At 34.8% G+C, this 25,826-nt stretch overlaps 1 protein-coding gene across 2 annotated transcripts in view; it reads right to left on the bottom strand.

The window, feature by feature from the left end:
- trappc9 (trafficking protein particle complex subunit 9) overlaps window positions 1-25,826 on the bottom strand; it is a 224,263-nt gene that overhangs the window by 102,381 nt on the left and 96,056 nt on the right. For both annotated transcript variants that reach the window (XM_058753279.1, XM_058753280.1), the window contains 2 exons: window positions 18,610-18,762; window positions 9,178-9,296 (listed from right to left, as the gene is read on the bottom strand). In XM_058753279.1, the coding sequence (XP_058609262.1) occupies window positions 9,178-9,296; window positions 18,610-18,762 (272 nt within the window). The remainder of the gene's footprint in view (window positions 1-9,177; window positions 9,297-18,609; window positions 18,763-25,826) is intronic.

The following is a 25,826-nucleotide window of genomic DNA, read 5'->3' as shown; positions in this document are numbered from 1 at the left end:
GATTCTAGAGCATTTCATGCTTCCTTCTGCTGACAAGCTTTATGGAGATGCTGATTTCATTTTCCAGCAGGACTTAGCACCTGCCCACACTGCCAAAGGTACCAAAAGCTGGTTTAATGACCATAGTGTTACTGTGCTTGACTGGCCAGCAAACTCGCCTGACCTGAACCCCATAGAGAATCTATGGGGTATTGTCAAGAGGAAGATGAGAGACACCAGACCCAACAATGCAGATGAGCTGAAGGCCACTGTCAAAGAAACCTGGGCTTCCATACCACCTCAGCAGTGCCACAAACTGATCACCTCCATGCCACGCCGAATTGAGGCAGTAATTAAAGCAAAAGAAGCCCCTACCAAGTATTGAGTGCATATACAGTAAATGAACATACTTTCCAGAAGGCCAACAATTCACTAAAAATATTTATTTTATTGGTCTTATGAAGTATTCTAATTTGTTGAGATAGTGAATTGATGGGTTTTTGTTAAATGTGAGCCTAAATCATCACAATTAAAAGAACCAAAGACTTAAACTACTTCAGTCTGTGTGCACTGAATTTATTTAATACACGAGTTTCACAATTTGAGTTGAATTACTGAAATAAATGAACTTTTCCATGACATTATAATTTATTGAGATGCACATGTATGCCTTTTTTTTTTTTAGCAATTCATTATTTTTGTCCCCTTGAGGTTCATTTATGTTAGTCAGGTTTCTGTCCCAAAGAAAAAGTTAAAATGTTTTTTTCCCCGCTACCTCTCTCTGAATTTTAAAAGCAAGCAGTGTGTTTTTTGTTAATGTGATTTAAGGAAACACTATTTAAACATGAAATGATGAGCAACAGCATTCTAGCATATCACCACATGAGACATCAAATAATAAATCATAAATCATAAATTCAGATGTCATTCAGTAAATGTTCTTTAGTGGAAAGCAATTTTTGGGCTTACATTAAAACAGTATGTTTTCATAGTACAACAAACTCTTATTTCAAAAGACTACACAATTGGAAACCTAATGAACCAACCATCTGAATGTTTTTTTTTGTTTGTTTGCTTGTTTTTTACAGCTGAAATTAATGGTTTATACTAAGTGGTGTTTGTAAAGGAAAGCATCGCTAGTATTAGTGCTGATAATATTTAGTTTTAGTTGTTTTGCCATTAAAAATGTAGTAAATCACTCTAAGTTGTGCTACTTTATCATTGGTTGAAATTGTAGTTCATAATGAAAAATGCTTATGTTGTTAGCAGTGATATCTGGCTCTGTCCTTTGGCCCTGGATTGGTTAAGCTGATGGTGTTTAACAGATATCAGAGAGACTCTTGGGCTTATGAAGAGGCTGTACTCTCACCATCTGATTATCGAAGAGGAAAAACCACTCTGCGCTAGGACAATTCCCAAGAAACAGCTGTAGTAGCATGAGTGTGGATCAGACTGTCAAAATAGGCTTTTCTTTTAGCTTCTACACACAGTTAGATACAATTTCACGTAATAAATGTTTAGATGCATAAATTCATATTTTGATATATATATATATATATATATTTATTTATTTATTTTTTTTTCCTTCACTTTAATTTTTTTACTTTAAACTCAACAACAACAAGCCTCTGAAAAACAGTTAACGGCAGATTTCACTGTGAAAACATGTCCTGTTATCGGGTCAATTTCTGTTCAGTTAACCAGAAGAAAGTAAATGTAGCCAAGATTAATAAATGTTGTGATATTCTATTAACTAATATTAATGGATTCAACATTATTTTAGAGAAAATTGAGAACATGAAACATTAACAACATATGAGTTAGGGTCGCAAAATGTACATTTTTAAACATGAATCTGAATATTTTGTTAAATATTTTTAATTATATCAGCTATATATTATTATTGTTCTTTGAGAGATTATATATTACTTTAGAATAACACAGACTGATAAATCATGCACAATAAGACCAGACCAGAGTTGTTTGTTGAGAATGTTAACGATCAGTTTTGATTTCATATTCATTTTTAAATTAAATCTCCTTTCATTTGTAAAGGTCATATCTTGTTTATGAGTATCTGTCCTGCTAAGATGATCTTTAGAAAAGACTGAGTTGCATTCACACTCACACATGCGTAACTGCTAAATAAACGTGCATTTAATCTCACTTCTCACTGGTTTGTAAACCTGCTTCATTTTCCAATCTGGTCCACTAAGGGTTTTGATTTCGAAGGGTTTTGGAGTCAAAGCGCATACACAGACTCACGCCAAATGCATACTTTTTGCGCTATTGATAGAAGGTTGAAGCGTAGTGCATCTTGTACGCGCCTGTGTGTGTGTACGTGAGAGTGTGTGTGTGTGTTTCCCTGCGGTTGGCTGCTGAAAGTGCTTACACAGTAGTCAGAGCTACAGAATACATGCCATACATCATCTCACAGATGAGCTGCCAGACACACACACATACACTCAGACTCGGGCACGACTCCAGCTGCTGATACAGATCTTCCCTCTCTCCAGTCTCCACTAAGTGATCACATCACTTGCCTCTTCACAGCATTTAACTGCCCCTTGAGCCTCCTGATGCCCCAGCTGCTCCTCTCAGACCCACACAGTGAGAGTGAATCATCTCAAACTGGACCCAATGAGAATGAGAGGTGCAGGACAAGAGGAAAACAGGTGGGAGAGTCTACTTCTTTTTTACTTTACAAGGCTTATTTTACAGGGAAACAAATATTTCTTGATTTTTTGATGTACGCTGCTATTCATAAGTTTGGAGTCAGTAATTTTTTTTTTTTTTTTTTTAAAGAAATTCAACTTTTATTCAGAAAGGAAACATCAAATTGATCAAATCAAATCATTTTTACCTTCATAACATCCCCATTGAGAGATTTTGCCAAAATTAGCTCACTTCTAGGGACCCAAAGTATTGCTACATAGTGCTGGAAAGCCTCCCGGTGCTGTGTGACTCATATCTGGAGTCTGTGGTGAAAATATCTCCTCACATCACTAACGTGTTTGGTCTTCAGAGCTTTAATTTAAAGACACACCGGTCTGAAGGGAAGGAGAACAATTATGTGTTCTCATTCATATCATTAATGTATGACTTTTTTTAAACTTTAAAGAAAGAAAGGTTTCTGTGATTTCTGAATTAACACGCTACATCTGTGCATAGATATGAACACCTAGATCCTGCATTATGGGTTGATTTAATCAGAAGTAATCAAACCAACCTACCGCCACAACAAAAGCAGTTGCTAAAGTAAAAAAAGTTGTGCAAATCTATGCGTGTGTGAAGACGGATAGCCAAAGCAGCATGGCAGACTTCATAAACCCTGATGATCATTTACTTTTAACGTTCCTGCTCATCTTCAATAAAGCGGCTCTGGATATCAGCCGCTGATGGGAAAAAGAGTGCTTTTCATTTCCTTTACATGCACAAAACAAGTAAACAAACTAATCACGAGGCTAAATGATGAAATATACAATGCGTGTGTGAGCTTATATGACTGCAAACTCACAAACGCAGGGGAGCGTGTCGAAACCAAACAGCTTAATTTAAGAGTTTGTGCCCGGCAGGATCTGTCACGAGCAAATTGTGCCATAACGTACACATTCGCACGTAGGAGCCGTCAGGGGTCACATGTGATGATCCGTTTCCATACCGGCAGAAAACCAGTCATTAATCTACTGAACTGAACTCATATCAGATCTCGTATCGATTCGCTCTCCCTCCAGCACCATCTGAGGAATTATTAAAATACTTCTTCATCGTCTGGCCGAAGAAACAATGACGAAATTGCTTGTGCTGTTTTTCAAATTTCGAAACCTGAGGACGAAACACTGGGAAAATGCAGACGGAGGAAAACATCCTTTAAAAAAAAGAGATCGAAAAGGGAGAAAGAGTGTGAGAGTCTAAATCCAACTTGGAAATGGGAAACGACTCATTTCATGTTTAACATGATTCATTTATGTTAAACAGAGTAAGTGCACAGCATCCTTAGTTGTAAAGCACCATCAATTCAGCCAAAATAATCAATGAACAAACATGCAGTGAGCAGTGAATGTGAAGAAGTTTGTGAATGACATACATTCCACTGAATCACTGCTGTTTGTCTTCGAAGAAATTGCCCTTGGCGAGCAGCGTGCATTCTTTGCATCTCTTGCGATGCTTTGACAGCAGACAGATGCATGTGGCATTCTGTACAGCTTGCGTTTAAGAGATAAAGAGATGCAACCATGAGTAAAACGGTGAATCAAACACCACTTTCCAACAAATCAAAGGAACAGTTCACCCAGTTGTTTGTTCATCTGAAAAAATTTGGAGAAATATAGCATTACATCACCTGCTCACCAATGGATGCTCTGCAGTGAATGGGTGCCGTCAGAATGAGAATCCAAACAGCTGATAAAAACATCACAATAATCCACAAGTAATCCACACCACTTCAGTCCAGCAATTAATGTCTTGTAAGCTGCATGTTTTTAATAAACAAATTTATCAAGGTGTATTAACTTTAAATGGTCACTTCTGGCCAAAATATCAGTCCATAATCCCTACACACTCAGAAATAAAGGTACAAAAGCTGTCACTTGGGCGGTACCTTTTCAAAAGGTACATGTTTGTACCTAAAGGGTCTATTTTGGTACCTTAAAGGTACTTAAAGTGTACATATTTGAACCTAATAGGTACTGCCCCAGTGACAGTTTTTGTACCTTTATTTCTGAGAGTGTAATAACGCTTTATCCAGTAAAAAAAAAAAAATTAAAAAAAAAATGGTGCTTGATCTGTGCATATTTCTTTACTGATTCAGACAAGACAACTTTTTCACTGGAGAAAGCAATATTACGGATAGATATGTCTTTTAGCCGGAAACATTGTTTGAGGTTAAAAACATCTTGATTATGGATATATTAGAAACACGCAGCTTGTAGATTACTTGTGATGTTTTTATCATCTGTTTGGACTCTCATTCTGACGGCACCCATTTACTGCAGAGGATCCATTGGAGAGCAAGTGATACAAAGATTAATTTCTCAAAAATTGTTCAGATGAAGAAACAAACTCATTTACAACTTGGATGACCTGAGGGTGAGCACATTTTCAGCAAATTTTCATTTTCGTTTTTGGGTGAACTATCCCTTTAAATCACTTCTGATACAATCTGAATTTGGAGGTTGTACATTATTATTTGTGCTGGAACAAGCCGAACCCAGTTTTGGCACTTCTGGAAATGGATCCAACAGCTATTTTTGTGAATGTAACACCTCATATGGCTTTAAAGGAAATACACAATAAGATGAAAAGATGTTTCAATAAGATGGTGTTTCTTATCCATTGTTCACAAAGTTCACAAATGACTTGTAATTTTTAACTTTTTTTTCTGGTCAACTCATTTGTCTTGCTGAGGGTAATTTTAAAGCTTGCATTTATGTATCCTAAATACACCCAATTAAATACTACTTTCACACTTTTCTGAGACATAATAAAATATTCTGTTCACAAATGATATTTAGCCTCATTTGTCTTCATTCGTTTTTTTTTCACACATCACTTCTCAAACTTTATCTCAAGCTCTTCGCTCACACTGTTGTCTTTTTGGTAAAAAAGTATACAAACTATATTAGTATTAGCATTAGCAATATTAAAATATTTTTAGAGGTGTCAGCCAATCAATTTTGATAAATTATATAAAATCATTTCATAAATTAAAAACTGAAATTATTTATGATTAACTATTTGTTTAAATTAGATCAGTTTTATTTGTTCAGATAATTTCTAAATGTTTAGATCAGTTTGTTTAGATTTGTTTTAAATGTAAAAAGTATATATATATATATATATATATATATATATATATATATATATATATATATATATATATATATATATATATATATATATATATATTATATTTATATTTTTTTTTTCCATAGTTTAAAAGAATATTTGGGTAGAATTATAAAATCTACACATAAAATACATTTAGAAAATAATCAAAAATTAAATAAAGACAACTTGTCTTTGTGTGAGATTCATATAATGAAAAAGAAAAAAAAAATCCTCCTAATTGTTATAAAATAAACCCTATGATATAAAAGTGCTCAAAGTGGAAGAAACACATTTAAAGAAAAGTAAGTGTAACAATAATAATTTTGTTAATTTCTCAATATGTGGGGAAAAAAATAAAAAACAGAGATGCAGTTAAGCATACACTACTGTTCAAAAGTTCAGGGTTAGAAAGATTTTTTTTAAAATAAATTAATAATTTTAATACATACAATTAATCAAAAGTGACAATAAAAGGCATGTAATGTTACAAAAAGATTTCTATTTTAAATAATGCTGTCCTTTTTGATTTTCTATTCATCAAAGAATCCTGAAACATTTCTATCATCACATTTTCCACAAAAATATTACGTGCCAACTATTTTCAATACTGATAATAGTAAGCCATGTTTCTTGAGCAGCAAATCATCTCCCCTCTGGAGCACACACAAGCACACTCTCTCTCTCTCTCTCTCTCTCAGGTATCTGACCCTAATCTTCCCTCTCCAACAGCTTCAACCCCATCTCTTATTGTGCTCGGCCTGCCCAGCAGAGCAGACCAGATTCTCTCTGTCTACTTTATCACTCCTCAGTCCCTGCCAGGACAAGAAGAAAGAAAGACTGCACTGGAAACAGCTGAGCTGGAGACTTCTCTTCACTGCTAAGCCGTTTGGGGGTTTGGAGATAGTGAGGGCCGGGACACTGTCACTCTCTCTCTCAGTGGACGGTGCTGATAGGGTTATGAGAGGGGAAGTGAGTAAAGACACTTCCTGTTGTGAGTCTCAGTCGGACGGTGTCAGTCAGGCGGCAGAATGATTACCTTCAGCTCGTCTGGTTTCAAACACTCAAGAGTGTCTCAGGCTGGGATATATCCTGCAGCGTTGATGTGTCCTGTCACTCAACACTTCCTCCTCTCATTACTTACTCTAGCTTCCCTGTTCGTCTCGTTCCCATTCAGGATGCATCTGTATTCTCTAACCCCGGTGTCCTCAAACTCTTTCTTTCTGCCGAAAATGGCACTGAATTATGCAGTGATGACAGGAGGGATGGAGGTAGATGGATTGTCAGTTTCATGCCCCGTTCACACTGACAGTGATTTTGCCACTGGAGGACGGCGGGTCGCTACTGGGCGTACCTGAGGCTGGACGTCCCGATGTTGCTGGTGTGCTGCACAGCTGCGAATAGCTTTTAAAAATCTGATCACAAATGAGGTGTACTGTATGTAAAATCATATGTAATTTAATTCAACAACAAATTAGTTTTCACGCATCCTAAAATTAGCATCCAAGCGGAAATTAGTTTAGACTTTAAACAAGGAAAAAAAACTATTTGCTAATGAGGTGAGACAAAATAAACATGTTTCCTTTTTGAATTAAGTTTATTTTGTCTTTGCTGTGTATTTTAAGCATAAATCTCATTAACTTTAGTTAGAGCTCTCTCTTAGAAAGATTTATTATCATATGCCATGTTGCTTGTTTTACAATACAAAGAAAATTGTTTTTGCAGGGCACTCAGGTTGCCAGAAATTTGAAAATGAATGACCACCTGTCTTACTGCCACTGCAGATCACCGTCAGTGTGAACAATCCTTCAGATGATGGTCCATTCCTCCATTACATTTTGAATTGATTATAGCACTTCCCCTGACCAGTATTTTTTTTAAATATAAAAAACACAGAAAAAATAAAAATGTGATTTTTGACTTTACAAATATAATAAAATAAAAAAGTTAAATATATAAATAAAACAAAACAAAATAAATATTAAATAAAATACAAACAATTGGATTGATATAAATAAAGCAACACACACAAAATAATAAAATTTAAAAATACAATTAAATCAAAATAAAATCAAAATAAATTGATTTATATTTATTTTGTTTAAACAAACAAAAAATAAAATAAATACAAAAATATTGTCTTCATCCAGCAGCAGTCTCAATGTTTATATTCACAAACATGAATGCCAGTGGGATTCTTGCCCTTTATATACTGCGAAATGAACAATGGACTACTCAGGAAAGAAAATCTCTATCTGCTCAATAAAAAAAGAATAAAGTTGAGCTCATAAGACTGAGATCTCACCAACAGGTCAACTCAAATCTGACTTCTGCAAAAATTATTACGGACTTCAGCACCATGGACAGAGACACACACAAAACTTCAGCACCATGGACAGAGAGACCAAATTAAAGATGGCAGCGGCAATTTGCACCAAGTGTAAATAGCAATTAGATTTTATTTACACTAAGTGCAAATAGCATATTTTCTTAGCGAGAGATGCTATTTACACTAAGTGCAAATAGCTATAGATTCTATTTACACTATGTTAAAATAGCAATATTTTGTGCTATTTATACTACTTATTGCAAATAGTGGCAATTATCTTACCTCAGTATTGTAGTACATTATAAAACAGTACGCAATAATAACGTATTGAGTGTAAATTATAGTTTTAATTCAAATCAGGCTATTAAATGGATGCCAGATGCCACCTTATTGGGACAATAAAGCCCTCCCTACACCTACCCGATACTTCATTTTCAACTTTTAGATTATTTCCTTCATTTTTATTGAAAATAAATGCCTTTCCGATGCGATATGAGATTTGAAAAGGGAGAAAAAAAGTTAGACAAAAGACGGCTTAGAACTCGGGTCGATCACGTCAAAAAGCAAGTATCTGACCATCTACGCCACTGAAACTGACGTTGAACGACCGTCTTTTTGGAGTGTTGACTATCCCAATCACATGTTGGTGGGCGGAGTTAGTGTAAATAGCCTTTGCCAACAAGGCAATGTGTAAATAGACACTCCAATTAAAGATACCCCTGCTCACTACAGACTGATGTAAGGGAGAAACAATCTTCAATCCAGGGAAAAAACACATTATTCAACAAATAAAGGCCAATCAGAAAAAAAATCTGATATGCTCTACACAGAGAATAAGTATAAGACTGATTCACAATGAGACCTGAAAGTGGACGGAGCATTCCAATGTGATGTCATAATTAGAACCCAAGTAACCATTAAAACAGCATCACACCTAGCTAGTGCACTAACAAGTGTTCTACAGCAATCAAGTGCACCATGGCTCTAGAGCACAGCATTAGCAAAAACATAAAGTGCATTTAGCTCAAGGACAGAATTCCTACCTTGACGTGATTGAATTCGTTCTTGCTTGCGTCAGTGCCGACTGGTTTATTTTCAGGGCGTGGCTTTAGGACCTGCCGCAGTGGGCTGGAGACGGGCAGACCTGTTACACTGATACCATCTGAAAGCACACAACAACATACATTAGACATACGGCACACATGAACACAGCGGCCAGAAGCCTGAGAAACAGCGCAAGAGAAAAGAGAGATCACTATCTTCTGTGACTTATGTGAGGAGAGGATGCTATTATACAGCAATAATTCCTCACATTCAGAGGACGTGAACGTCGCTCAAATGCTTCGCTCTCCATCTCTCTCTCTCTCTCTCCGTCCGCCTTTCTATCTCTCAGCGCATCTGTTTGTCCGGCGTTTAGCACTCGAAATAAAAATTAAAATCCATAACGTGACAGTTTGAAATATGATGAGGTGGAAAAACTTGGTTATAAATAAGGCGATGGAGTGCGTGTGCCGCAGTGGCTCTCTGGAACACACTCAGGTGGATACATTTTATCTCTCCGGCGCATACGGATAATGGCATAAACTTATAAACGCACACACAAATTCATTCAAGCGAGAACCATTCTGGGTTATTTTTAGAAACGGAACATAAATATGACGAATGAGACTTTCATCAACACAGACTTAAATGGTCTGCAAGCCTGCAAGAACATAAAACACAAACTAAAGAACACAAATCCTCAAATGTACGACATCATTTGCAGTAGGGCTGGGCTGCATATGAAATATTCAAGATACACTCACCGGCCACTTTCAGTTGCTGTACACCTGTTCAATTGCTTGGTAACACAAATTGCTAATCAGCCAATCACATGGCAGCAACTCAATGCATTTAGGCATCTAGATGTGGTGAAGATGACTTGCTGAAGTTCAAACCGAGCATCAGAATGGGGAAGAAAGGGGATTTAAGTGACTTTGAAAGTGGAATGGTTGTTGGTGCCAGATGGGCTGGTCTGAGTATTTCAAAAACTGCTGATCTACTGGGATTTTCACGCACAACCATCTCTAGGGTTTACAGAGAATGGTCTGAAAAAGAGAAAATATCCAGTGAGCGGAAGTTGTGTGGACAAAAATGCCTTGTTAATGTCAGAGGTCAGAGGAGAATGGGCAGACTGGTTAGAGATGATAGAAAGGCAACAGTAACTCAAATAACCACTCGTTACAACAAAGGTATGCAGAATACCATCTCTGAACGCACAACACGTCGAACCCTGAAACAGATGGGCTACAGCAGCAGAAGACCACACCGGGTGCCGCTCCTGTCAGCTAAGAACAGGAAACAGGATTCGCACAGGCTCACCAAAATTGGACAATAGAAGATTGAAAAACATTGCCTGGTCTGATAAGTCTCGATTTCTCCTGTGACATTCAGATGGTAGGGTCAGAATTTGGCGTAAAGCACACAAAAGCATGGATCCATCCTGCTTTGTCTCAACGGTTCAGGCTGGTGGTGGTGTAATGGTGTGGGGGATATTTTCTTGGCACATTTTGGGCCCCTTAGTACCAATTGAGCATCGTTTAAACGCCACAGCCTACCTGAGTATTGTTTCTGACCATGTCCATCCCTTTATGACTAAAGTGTACTCATCTTCTGATGGCTACTTCCAGCAGGATAATGCACCATGTCACAAAGCTCAAATCATCTCATACTGGTTTCTTGAACATGACAATGAGTTCACTTTACTCAAATGGCCTCCACAGTCACCAGATCTCAATCCAATAGAGCACCTTTGGGATGTGGTGGAACGGGAGATTGGCATCATTGATGTGCAGCCGGCAAATCTGCAGCAACTGCGTGATGCTATCATGACAACATGGACCAAAATCTCTGAGGAATGTTTCCAACATTATGTTACCAAAATTGTTATGATACCCCATTTTACTAGGACAACAAATTTCTTATATAGCGTGTCAGTTTTGTAATTATTAAAACAGGGATGTTTTAAATGTCTAATTTAAACTTTTGTACAATAAATGGTGCTGGAGTTGGAAAGTGTGATTCATTTCTACGAGTCAGTTCAAAATTATTCAATTCAAAACATTTTTTACAATATTTGCATCACCCAAAAATGCTTACACATGTCCGCACATGCTTGTTTTATTAAAGCCAATATGAAATCAAAATTTATCCTATATACATATTTAATGCATGTTCCTCATTCTTGCACTTTTGCTTTTAGACCTCACAACAGCGTTTGACATAATTGATCATCAAATTCTCATTTCCCGACTTGAAACTTGGGCAGGCATCTCTGGAAATGCCCTAAACTGGTTTAAGTCCTATCTGTTAAATAGAAGTTTTTCTGTTTGTTTGGGTGAGTGTACATCAATTTCATCACCTTTATCACGTGGTATTCCTCAAGGGTCTGTTTTAGCACCACTCCTCTTCTCACTCTATATGCTCCCTTTAGGTTCGATCCTGCGTAAATACAGTGTGTCCTTTCACTATTACGCAGACGATACTCAACTATACGTACCATTTAAGTCAAGTGATTACACTGCCATGGAAAGATTGCTGGCTTGTCTTAATGATGTCAAGGCATGGATGTCTATGAACTTTTTGAGCCTAAATGAATCGAAAACGGAATTGATTCTCTTTGGTCCCTCTGAACTTGATAATGCTTTCAAATTGGGGATGATTTTTGATAGCGCACTTAAATTTGACAAGCAGATAAATGAAATCGTCAGGAAGAGTTTTTTTAAACTGAGGATGATTTCTAAGATTAAGCCTTTTTTATCGCAGAAAGATCTTGAAAAAGTTATTCATGCGTTCATCTTCTCACGATTAGATTATTGTAACTCATTATATTATGGCACTTAAAATAAAGTTTTAGACAGATTGCAGATGGTCCAAAATGCATCTGCAAGATTGCTCACAGGCACGCGTAAATCAGATCACATTACCCCGGTGTTGAAAGCATTGCATTGGTTGCCCATTTCTCTTAGGATTAACTATAAAATTTTATTATTTGTTTTTAAATCGCTACACGGTTTAGCTCCATCTTATATTGCTGATCTAATCAAGGAACAAAGGACAATGAGATCCTTACGATCTCAATCACAGAAACCTCTTGCTGTTCCTCGGTCTAAGTTGAAATCTAGAGGGGATTCGTGCGTTTGCGGTTGCCGCACCTAAATTATGGAACAGCTTGCCGCTTTATATTAGGGACGTACCAACACTCGGTCAGTTTAAGAGCCATTTAAAAACATACCTTTTTATGATAGCGTTCGATCTAAGATAAGTGCGAAGGTTGCTAGTGTCATATATGGTTTTTCTCATCTTATTTAAAATGTACTACGATTGTTTTTTAAGATCTCTGCTATATTACTCATTTAGATGGATATGATCCCTTTTAAATGTTGTCTCCTGCTCATTGTGTTACTGTTTGTACAGCACTATGGTCAACGTTGTTGTTTTATTCAGTGCTTTAGAAATAAACTTGAACTTGAACTCATTCACATTTTAAAGGCCACTTTTCACAGAAAAGTGTCGAAACAAAATCTAATTTATTCTCATTAATTATCCTTTATCATGTCAGATTGTTGTCAAAATGTTGAAATGAGATTACATGAATAAATAATTGAAAATAAATAAACAAATAAATATTTAAAAAATAATAAATTTATATAAACAATATAAAATAAAAATATTTAAAATAAATTTAATTTATATAGTGCTTCTAAACGTTCAAGAATAATAATAATAATAATATTTTGTAGTAATAATAATAATAATAATAATAATAATAAATGTTTAAAGGTAGTGTCTCTATATATGTCTTAAAAATTAAACAAACACAGAGGTTGCATTGTCTGCCACACAAAGCCATTGCTCTAATTGAAGGTTTTTCTGCAGGGGTGACATTTCTGGGTTTGACCTGCTTTGGCTCTGTCTGAAAAATAATGAGGGTAAATTGCAGCGTTTGCCATCCACAGATTTCTCTCCATATCTCATGCAGATGCTCCAATACACTCGGATGGATTCTGACATACCACAGAGAAGGAAGAACAGAAGAGACGGGGGGTGAAAGGTGCATGTACGAAAATGTGGCTCATCACTATTCGAACAGAAACGAATGTCTGTAAAACAGAATGCGATTTTCAGTCATCTTTCAAACGCTGCCTCTCTGCTGCTTGGTAAAAGAGAGTCGTACACAGCAGCTCACATCAGGACAGATCTGGTCAGTATTTGTATTTTACCACCCGTGGGTTCTGAAAGGGAAGGAGAGGGTGTTCAATCACTCGGCATACAGAGAAGTTACGATCCTCATTACGAGTCCCACGGCCTCCGAAATGACATCACTTCCCTTCAAGAGTGTCTGACACAATATGTCGTAATGTCTGCAGCTAACTTTACAAGAATCAGACGCCCAGACACCAGGTCAGAGCAAACAGAGTGACATGAGGTAAGAGGAGGCGGAGTTAAGAGTGTCACACAAGCAGAAGAGGGCAGAGCTAAAATGTGTACATGTATAAGCTAAAGCAAAAAATAAATTTTGACTCGCATATTAAAAAAAAATCAATTAAAATGAATATATTTATAGTCAAATTAATATATTTAGAATATTATATATTTTAATAAAAATAAAAGAAAAAAATTATCAAAATAAATATTTGTATTTTATATAAATATAAAATATTTTATACTACTGCTACTACTACTACTACTACTACTACTAATAATAATACAGGTCATGAAGCTTTTTAATATGCATAATATTAATATAAAAATGTATTAATATAAAAATAATTTATTATTATTAAAATGCATAAAGGATTATTTTCATATAGTACATTAAATTATTTAACAATAATATTTTATAATAATATATAAAAATTAAATACTTGATTAATATTAAAATAAATAAATATTTAAAATATTTTTAAAGATTTAATTATAATATTTAATAATAATAACAATAACAAATTGTTATTTTATATAGTGCCTTTAAAAGTTTAAAAAGGTAGTGTCCAAAATAAAAAAAATTAAAAACACAACTCAAAACAAGTTGCCAAGCAAGACAAGATTATTTTGGCATCTGGCTCTAGTTAGAGTGGGGACTACAATGGGAATGTGATCATAGCCTGATTAAAACAAAAATATAATCAACACCTACTAGCATTACATTCTCGACTCTTTTTTTTGTCATAATTTGATTTTATCTTTTCAAAGTAGACAAAAGAAATATAAAAGTCTAGGAGCTCAATATCAGCTCAAATGATCCACCTAATGAACATCCTGAAGAGCTTATGCCTAACAGACGTCATTTACTCCCCTGCTTAAGTAAAACGCAGCGGGTCGCATCGGAAAACGTGGTGCTCGGTGATTACCAGACGTTACCCAATGAGGCTAGAAAGTTCATCCCTATGAGGCGGAGTGACATCATCCACACCGGGGCTCTGCGGCCGGCTGACGTCCCGCATGAAGGGTAAACGCTTACCTCCAGCGGGCTCTCAGCGGGGGGAGCCGTCCGGTTTAATGGAGCTGCTCTCCTCTCTCATTATGTTGTTCTTGCGCTGACATTTTAACATTCAGGCACTAATGTGTTTAGTCTGACTGTCTGGCCCTCGCGCTCTGTCGCTCTCTGACGGGGAGACGATTTATAGAGGACGGATGAATGAACGAAAGCGTGCAGCATGTTAAAGAAACTCGCGTACGGACTGAACCCAACGGCCTCCTGAGAGACAGACAGAGCATTGCATCACAGCGATGACATCACCGCCATCACAGCCTGAGTTATGCTGACAGGAGAGACGGAGACAGACACTCAGAGAGCGATAGAGACGGGCTGAAGGGAACAGAATGGAAGGAACAGAAAGGAAATGTAAGGTGTGTTCAACTAACAAATGTTTTCCATAAGCCGATTCTTTTTAATGAATCAGTTTGATTAAACTCACTCTGATCAACTGAATCAGTCTAACAATTCATATATTGAATTGATTAATCAGCTGGTTAAAAACAAATGTATTCACTACTGAGAAAATAAATGTTGCAGGCATGTGATCAGCTGAGGACCAAAAATAAGGAAAACCTGTATTTTCCCCATTCAATATAATAGTACTACTAATACTAATACTAATAATAAAAATATTTGAATTAATTTAATCATTTAATTCATTCAACAACAACAAAAAAACTATACTACTGTAATTTCACTGTAAAATAAAATAAAAATTATTATTATTATTATTATTATTATTAATAATAATAATAATAATAATAATAATAATAATAATAATAATAATTACAATGCTAATAAATATGGTTGTCTTAATTTGTTTTCACATGTTAAACTATAGAAATAACACTAATACACTGTAAAATACAAACTTAAAATATTTAATAAAAATAAAAAACAAAATATTTATTTAAATAAACATTAAATCAAATAAATTTATTGTAATAATTGTAATTAAATTGTAATATACTATACTACTGTAAAATAAAAATAAGCACTTAATAATATTTTTACGATCATTATTATTATTTATGTAACAGTAAAGTTATGATATTAATCATTACGGTTGACTTAATTTCTTTGCTTTCACACGTAAACTATTGTAATAATACTACTGTACCGTAAAAAAAAAGAGCATTTAATAATAATAATAATAATAATAATAATAATAATCATAGTTATTGTTATTTTAAAGAATAAAAGTAAAATTCCCATACTAATATTTATGGCAGCCTTAATTTCTTTGCTTTCAAACATTAAACTGTACAGCTTTCTCATGATCCTTCAGAAATCAATCGAATATGCTGATTTGCTGCTCAAGAAATGTTTCTTATTATCAATGTTGAAAACAGTTAACATTTTTGTAATATGTATTTTTTTCCCCAGGATTTTTTGGTGAATAGAAATTTTGTCACTTTCACTGTCACTTTTAATCAATTTCATGCATCCCTGATAAATAAAAGTTTTAACTTTTCCTTCATACACACACATATATTATATATTATATATTATATATATATATATATATATATATATATACGGTACCATGTACCGTAAAAAAAGAGAGCATTTAATAATAATGATAATAATAATAATAACAATAATCATAATCATAGTTATTGTTATTTTAAAGAATAAAAGTAAAATTCCCATACTAATACTTGTGGCAGCCTTAATTTCTTTGCTTTCAAACATTAAACTGTACAGCTTTTATTTTGGCGGAAAACCACAGAGAGACCCTAATATGTTGTCAACATTAATAACTGATGACTGGCGCATGTTGCATTTTCAAATGCACGTAAAAAAACAATTTCCCTTGGATTTACTTAATTTGCATAGGTCATACTTTAGGCCGGAAAACTTGTACAAATACGTATAAAAATGGTGTAAATATGTTGACAACAGTCTGGAAGCGGCTTCGTACAAAACATGCAACACCAAGGATGTCTTGCATCCCATTATGACATCACAATAGAGAAAAGGTTGAGCAGCCAGTCAGAGATGAAAAAGTGCAACATCAACCAATTCAACATTTGAATGACTTGTTTTGATTGTTTTTTTAATCGTTTTTACAGTTACAAACCACAATGATGAGAAAACCAATAGCAAACAGTGCTAATATTACTGCTAAATAACAGCAATAATGTATTAGCACCTGTGATAACATCAGCAGTGTTTACAATTCACTGCCCTCTACATGCTGCGCTAATAGGACAGGCTTTAAGCTGTCTTATCGGCTTAATTCAGAGAAAATGATTATTTTAACAATAATTAAAACATTTAAGCAGTGTCTGAGGAGAGACCCAGGAGAGGAAAGAGAGAGGAAGGAGGCCGTTCATAGCGCACCTGTTTGTAATTCAGGCAGAAACGCAGCAGACAGACGCACACCGCCGCTCGTCTGCTACAGTCTGCTCTCCTTGTGTCTCATTAATATTTACATGTGCGTACAAACAGACATCGAGAACCTGGAGGACATTTCCCATTCTCAGAGGGTGCTCTCTTGGCTCAAAAGAGGTTGAAAATCATTTTTACTGACATTTTATACTTTATTGCAAGAGTTTCTTCTCTAACTTCTTAAAAAATATATACAAAAAAGTCAATTGTTGACATTCAGTGAGAATGAACATCTAAACTACTGATTTGGAGAACAGTTCAGATCATTTGATCTTGGTAGAATTGGATGAGAAATGTTCGAGTTGATATTGGACTAAATTTTCCTTTCATCTTTTTCCTAAAGAAAGACCATTTATTGAATCAAATTTGTAAAAATGACTCAATGACTCAAAAACCTGAAATATTAACATTACATGCCACATTTACATCAGTTTATGAAGTGTTTTCTGCTCACCAAGGCTGCACTTATTTGATCAAAAATACAGTAAGACAGTAATATTCTGAAATGTATATAGTTTTCTATGTGGATATTTTAAAATATTAATTGAATATATTTAAAATAAAGGTTAACATTAGATATTTCGTAATATTTCATTTTCGTATTTATTTTTATTGATATTTCATATTTTATTTTATATTCACTTTATTATTTTTAATTACTTTTAACATTTTCACATGTCATGTATTTCATAATCTTTTTTTATTTTATATTAATTTATACATTTACTTAGTTATATTTGTACTTTTTATTATTTATTAAATTATCTTCAGTGTATCATGATCCTTCAGAAATCATTCGAATACGCTGATTTGCCGCTCAAGAAATGTTTCTTATTATCAATGTTGAAAACAGTTAACATTTTTGTAATATAATAGGGGTTTTTTCCAGGATTTTTTGGTGAATAGAAAGTTTGTCACTTTCACTGTCACTTTTAATCAATTTCATGCATCCCTGATAAATAAAAGTTTTAACTTTTCCTTCATACACACATACATACACACATATATTATATATTATTATAGATCCTTTTGAACACTACAGTGTACATGTGAATTATAATTTGTCTATTTTAAAATCATATGGTATAGTTTTAAGCAAATTTGAACTCCACTTGTGGAAGTGCCTTCTCCTTTGCAGTGCGCATGAGAGGTAAAACAAGAGGTTAGACAGGAAGAAAGAAGGTATAAGTGTAATATAACCAGGAAACAGACAAAAGGAACAGGAAGACGTGAAGAGGAAATAGATATGAATCCATAGAGGAAATAAGAGAGGGCAGAGGGGACGGAGAGGGGGTAATACAGGGGAGAGATGGCTGATGTCTCTGTTGAATGTGAAATGAGAGGGTACGGACACCATTTCAAATCACCTCACTTGGATCAGATCTACCATAACAGGGCAAAGTGAATACTGCCTTTCTACCTATGAGAGAGCAATCACGCCCGTCTTGATTATAGTGCAATGGCTCCGGTGATACACTCTCAGAAATTGAGTGTAAATTGGATGGGACAAACCAGAACGGACCCTAATGATGATGTTATTGCATGTCGTGTGGATGTTTACCGTCATTCAGGTCGTGTAGCAGGTTCTCCTGACCAGAGAAGTCCAGTTTGGCGCTTATGTTGACAGGGATGCAGACGGATTGACCGGATTTCAGAGGCAGGTGGGACAGAGCTTCCTGCAGGTCCCAGGTCAAGAACTCACCAAACAGCTTCTCTGTAAGACAGAAAAAGGGAAATATTTTATTACAGCACTAAGGAATGAAATGATCTGCAAACGTCAGTGACAAACAAGGATTTTTAAATGAATCATTAAAAAAAAGAAGAATTACAATTCTTATTTGTAAAAATACGAGAAAAAAAAAAAAAACTAAAATATTTAATATTAGAATTTAAAAATTAAAAAAAATATATTAAAAAAAGGTGTATTTGACATTTCATGCATGATTTTTTTCATATAAAATATTTGTACATGCATTGTCATGCATAATTAATTTTAATAAATAGATCTGGACACAAAAAATAGGATGCACATAATTGATCAATGTTTTTCTTGCATATGCATATAGCTGCACAAAATCAGCAAACATTAAACGGTAGTCCAATCTCTGAATCAAACCACAGCAGCTACTACAATAGTACTATAAAAACATCATGATATGCACTTTAAAATCATATATTATTGAATTTTGTTTAAGTCTATTTTTTAATTCTCACAAAAATCTGATTAATTTTTGGAAGATTAATTGGTGGAGCCACTGCAGTACTGACACAGACCCCCTACTGAAGACCCCTGCTGTATAACAATCTATATAATTCAATTTCTCTCAAAAATTCCCTTTATTACAGTATGTGAGTCAAAACTTTCTTTGGCTAACTATCCAATCAACTCGAAAACTTGCTGGTATTAAATGATTCACCCTGGTAAACTGCAAATTTATAAAACTTTGGTGATGCAAACCTTAGAGAAGAAATCCATCACAGAAAATATCTATAAAAAAATACCACAAATAACATTAAGAAAACCTAGATCAAAAGCTCTGAGTTCAGATATGTTTTGATCAACTGCACCGAGAAAAACTCCTCACGCTCTCTGCACTTGGCAAATAGTTTCTTATATGGTCTGATTTAACAGAAAAAAAAAGAAAGAAAATGAAATGAAAATGTAATGAATAAAATAAAAAAAATATCATCAAAACAAATATAAATCTTAAAATCAAATAATATTAAAACTAGACCTAAATAATAAAAAAAAAAAAATTAAAAATTAAAAAAAAAAAATAAAATAAAATAAAATAAAATAAAATAAAATAAAATAAAATAAAATAAAATAAAATAAAATAAAATAAAATAAAATAAAATAAAATAAAATAAAAAAAAAAAATAAAATAAAATAAAATAAAATAAAATAAAATAAAATAAAATAAAATAAAATAAAATAAAATAAAATAAAATAAAATAAAATAAAATAAAATAAAATAAAAAAATAAAATAAAATAAAATAAAATAAAATAAAATAAAAAATAAAATTGGATGAACCAGCAAAGGGAAATGAACCCTGAAAATGAAATGAAAACTTTTTGGACATATAATACAGAGGTATTCACTGAAGAGCCATGTCAATAACATTATACATGACTATAGTGATCATTCATCTCCACTGGAGTATTTCTTTCTTTCTATATTTTACGGAAATTCTGCACAACATTGTTGCCGCCTAAGGAGAAATGCAATTGAGAGTTTGATCCCGGTGCGTAACGAGAATCTTACAAACTCACTCTCTCTGTTCATGTCGTCGTCTCTCTGTGTGAAGACACAAGAAACGGCTGTTCAAAGCTTCATTCAGAAGCTAACAGCTCCCAAACCTCACTGAAGATGAATAATAGACAGAGGCCAAATAACGAAGTCAAATGAGTGCGGCACAACACGTCTGTGAACGTTTAAATGAGCGTCTGCCCTACAGACACATGATCCTTATGAATCACAGCTTTGATTTTCATTTCCACATGAAAGACTGAAGAACGCATGAATAAGATGCTGCATTACAATGACAGTCATCAGACATTGACTACCCGCTGACTCGTATTAACACCTGCCACCTGAAGGGTTTGACCATTTCTGAGTGAACAAAACAGATGCTTTTTTTCACTTAAGCTGATTGATAACCTCTGGTGTCTATATGAGCAGTCAGAAAATTCAGTCTGAACTCAGGTTTACAAACCCAAAACCTTGATTTAGTCACAAATGAATATCTGAAGTCAGATGTTTGATTTTCAACATGACACTACAGCTTATTCTGGACAAGAACCACCATTTAACACACACAGAATATAAAGGATTGCTCTATTTATAAAAGCTGTCAATAAGTTTAAAAAAAATAATAATAATAATAAAAAAATTTTAAAAAAAAGGATGAAAATTTTGTAGTGACTTGCATAATTCATTTACAGAATGTGATGGTAAAGAAAAAGATGCAAATAAATGAAATAATTTATTTTTTGTGAATTACTACAGTACCAAATTTGGGATCAGTAGTTTTTTTTTTTTTTTTTTAATTCAGCAAGGACATATTAAATTAATCAAAAGTGACGGTAAAACATTTATAATGTTACAAAAGATATATATTTCAAATAAATGCTGTCAAACTTTCTATTCATCAAGGAATCCTGATAAAAAATAAAAAAATATGCATATGCAAAATAGTATATTTGTGGAAATATATTGTAAACATATAAGCAGCACAAACTGTTTTCAAACATTGATAATCATAATCATAAATGTTTATTGATCAGCAAATCAGCATATTAGAATGATTTGTGAAGGATCATGTGACACTGAAGACTGGAGTAATGATGCTGAAAATTCAGCTTTGCATCACAGGAAGAAATTACATTTCATTCAAATATAAAGTTATTTTGAATTGTAATAATATTTCACTAAATTACTGATTTTTTGATCTAAATGCAGCCTTGGTGAACATAAAAGGCTTCTTTTAAAAACATTATAAAATCTTACCAACCCCAGACTTAGTATACAGGTGCTGGTCATATAATTAGAATATCATCAAAAAGTTGATTTATTTCACTAATTCCATTCAAAAAGTGAAACTTGTATATTATATTCATTCATTACACACAGACTGATATATTTCAAATGTTTATTTCTTTTAATTTTGATGATTAGAGCTTACAGCTCATGAAAGTCAAAAATCAGTATCTCAAAATATTAGAATATTACTTAAGACCAATACAAAGAAAGGATTTTTAGAAATCTTGGCCAACTGAAAAGTATGAAAATGAAAAGTATGAGCATGTACAGCACTCAATACTTAGTTGGGGCTCCTTTAGCCTGAATTACTGCAGCAATGCGGTGTGGCATGTAGTCGATCAGTCTGTGGCACTGCTCAGGTGTTATGAGAGCCCAGGTTGCTCTGATAGTGGCCTTCAGCTCATCTGCATTGTTGGGTCTGGTGTCTCTCATCTTCCTCTTGACAATACCCGCAGATTCTCTATGGGGTTCAGGTCAGGCGAGTTTGCTGGCCAATCAAGCACAGTAACACTATGGTCATTGAACCAGCTTTTGGTACCTTTGGCAGTGTGGGCAGGTGCCAAGTCCTGCTGGAAAATGAAATCAGCATCTCCTTAAAGCTTGTCAACAGAAGGAAGCATGAAGTGCTCTAAAATTTCCTGGTAGATGGCTGCATTGACTGTGGACATCAGAAAACACAGTGGACCAACACCAGCAGATGACATGGCAGCCCAAATCATCACTGACTGTGGAAACTTCACACTGGACTTCAAGCAACATGGATTCTGTGCCTCTCTACTCTTCCTCCAGACTCTGGGACCTTGATTTCCAAATGAAATGTAAAATTTACTTTCATCTGAAAAGAGGACTTTGGACCACTGAGCAACAGTCCAGTTCTTTTTCTCCACAGCCCAGGTAAGACGCTTCTGACGTTGTCTCTGGTTCAGAAGTGGCTTGGTAGCCCTTTTCCTGAAGACGCCTGAGCGTGGTGACTCTTGATGCACTGACTCCAGCTTCAGTTCTCTCCTTGTGAAGCTCTCACAAGTGTTTGAATCGGCTTTGCTTGACTGTATTCTCAAGCTTACGGTCATCCCTGTTGCTTGTGCACCTTTTCCTACCCAAATTCTTCCTTCCAGTCAACTTTGCATTTAATATGCTTTGATACAGCACTCTGTAAACAGCCACACCTTTCAGTAATGACCTTCTGTGACTTACCCTCTTTGTGGAGGGTGTCAATGTTCGTCTTCTGGATCATTGCCAAGTCAGCAGTCTTCCCATTATTGTGGTTTCAAAGAACAAGAGATACCCAGAATTTATACTGTAGGGATGGTCATTTATTCAAACTCAAATGTAAATATTCTAATATTTTGAGATACTGATTTTTGACTTTCATGAGCTGTAAGCTCTAATCATCAAAATTAAAAGAAATAATCATTTGAAATATATCAGTCTGTGTGTAATGAATGAATATAATATACAAGTTTCACTTTTTGAATGGAGTTAGTGAAATAAATCAACTTTTTGATGATATTCTAATTATATGAGCAGCACCTGTAGAGAATAAGACCAACCATCTACATGTACACTTCTGAACTTTTCCTCCATTGCTTTTGCTGATTAAAAAACAAACATGAATTATGGTAACAGTTCCACTGACAAACAGAGCGAATATTAAACTGGCCTGATCCCACGCTGTTGTTTTAGTGTTTTAATTCTCAGTGTCTGCTTTTCCCCTAGCGATTATCTATTCCAGCTGTCTCTCAAGAGCCGTGATCCTTTCTTAAGAACAACACGGATGGAAATAAACAACCCAGACAGATGTTAAACCCTGTTCCACAACAACACGCTCCCGGGCCTGCGAGCCGTCATCCTGGAGGGCTTCTTCCTGGCAGCGGTCCTGAACGGATCAGGACAGCAGACTACATCCACCCCGAAAGCGCACTTCTGCCAATGCTACAATCTGTTTTTTTGGAGCCTGGGGATCTCAAACCACGAGTTTAATCTCCGAAGTCTCTGCAAAAGGCGAAAATTTACAATTAGCATGTGGCTAATGAGGCTACAGAACCCATGGAACTAAGTTAAGAACACAAAAATAGAGCATGGGATTTTTTTTATCTAAATTTAATTTTAATTTCACAAACATATTAGCATATAAACAGCGATTTCATACAGTCTCGGTTTCAGGCGGCATGTTGACAGACCATTCATGGATCATCTGAAGCATATTGCGCATAATAATGGAGCTTTCCAAAATCATAATCTCAGATTGGCTAGCTTTACATGATTTACGGGAATCTTTTTCAACCTTTTTTATGTTTATCTCCCAGTTTCTGTGAGTCACCAAACAGAAAAACAGTCACGCTTGCTTTTTGTTCCCAAGCTGCCAAGATGAGCGCTTCCAAGACATTGAATCTTTGAAAGATATTCAAAAGTTGAGACTTTCAATAAGGAAAAGAAGCCTGGCTACATGAGAATAATTTTCATTTATACTACAGTCTGAAAATAGCCTCGGTGTACAATTAAATTATTCAAAATTACAATCAAATGCCATCAAACTCAAAAGCCGAGGAGAGGAAGAAAAAGAGAGAGGCCCACAGCTCAAGCTCCCCGCACTAATTTGTTGGGGACGCAAATATTCAATAATTCATAATTCTGTGCGAGTGAAAGCTAAAAACAGCGTGTAGACGGGTGAGTCGGCTTTATAAACAGCTGAGCAGTGACCATAATTCACCACGGTACAGCCAGGATTGAAGCTCCGTTGCTAGGAGACACAGAGTTGCCGATGGCAGTGACTTCTGCTGCCTCATGCGTTAAACAGAGGTGACAAACAAGACACTGACCGGCACATTTCTGAAGATTTTTAACATTTCGAAGAAATTTGTGGCTTCTGTACTGAAAACATACAGTAATTGGAAACTTTTTCCATGACCACTTTCAACACACCTTCACAATTAAACGTCTGTTTTTGCAACTGGACTGATTAAAACTGACAGAACATCAGGTAGAACGAAAGATAAAAAATAAGAACATTATAGTATATTGTAGATAGAAAGAACAACAGACAGAATAACGGAAATAATAAGCAGAATGTTTATTTATAAAGAATATTTAGACAGATTGACAGCTTTATATTAGTATGACACACAAATACAGGGTTATGCTTGTTAAAATGATCTAATAAAAGCTGCTTGTTTCGACCTGAACACAGACCTAAAGCCATATGACTCTGAAGATACTGAGGGCTTTAAATTAAGCTCTGGACTGAAGCAGTCATATAGACACAGTGTCCCTTCCAGGAGGGATAGATAAACCAACAACACCCACAAATTATTCAGATGTTTCTTCACTGTCAGACTAAGGTAAAACTTTGATAATAGCGCTCGGATCACCTCTCACTACAGAGAGAAGCAAATATAAAACACAATGTGAAAAGAGCAGGAGAGTGTGTGAGAGACACATGGAGAATCATAATAATCCTCCATCAACACGAAGAAAACTGAATAACACATTATTACCGCAACACCGTCCTCTCTCTGATACACTGCCTTTATCTGCCTTACACCTCCAGCATGAGAATGACTCTACAGCCCCGGCGCTGGATTCAGATTCTTCGTCTTCTCATTCATCTTCCTCACCAAACACCTCTGAAATTAATTCAGCCCAAACCACTTCCACAGACTCCATTCAAAGTCCGTGTGATCATTTCAGCCTTAGGTGTGCCACCTATTGTATACACTTTATAATAAATGTAATCTTAAAGTGAGAAAATCTCCAACTGCATTGACAATGTTTGCCATTTAAAAAGTGATGTGCGTGGGTCAAGTTAATATTTATAATTTTCATGAATGGCAATTTAAAATCACGCTGTTTATTCTGCCACAAAGTGGAAGCTCATAAAATCCCAATGCATTAAATTTCAAATAAAATTCTTGTATAGAACGTAAATTATTCAGAGGGAATTGTATTGACTTTAAACCATCAAGATGTAGTAATGAATATTTTAAAGACATCACTCTTAAAACAAAGCATAATCTACAGATGTGCTCAAGAAATTTAATGGAAAATTCAAAGACACAAAGCATAGACATTTGCAGCACTTGAAAAGTTATTTTAGTAGGACAACCTTGCAAACTGCTCACTAGTAAATCCAGCATTTTTATTTTATTTTATTTATTTATTTGTACTTATTTGTTATATTTTTATTATTTTTATTTTAGGTCAGAAGTATACAGTGGAAACAAAATAAAAAAATTA

Source organism: Onychostoma macrolepis, chromosome 19 (assembly GCF_012432095.1).
Source record: "Onychostoma macrolepis isolate SWU-2019 chromosome 19, ASM1243209v1, whole genome shotgun sequence".
In the NCBI taxonomy this organism is placed as follows: domain Eukaryota; kingdom Metazoa; phylum Chordata; class Actinopteri; order Cypriniformes; family Cyprinidae; genus Onychostoma; species Onychostoma macrolepis.
The sequence above is the reverse complement of the archived record's forward strand: the minus strand, read 5'-3'. Positions and strand labels throughout refer to the sequence as shown.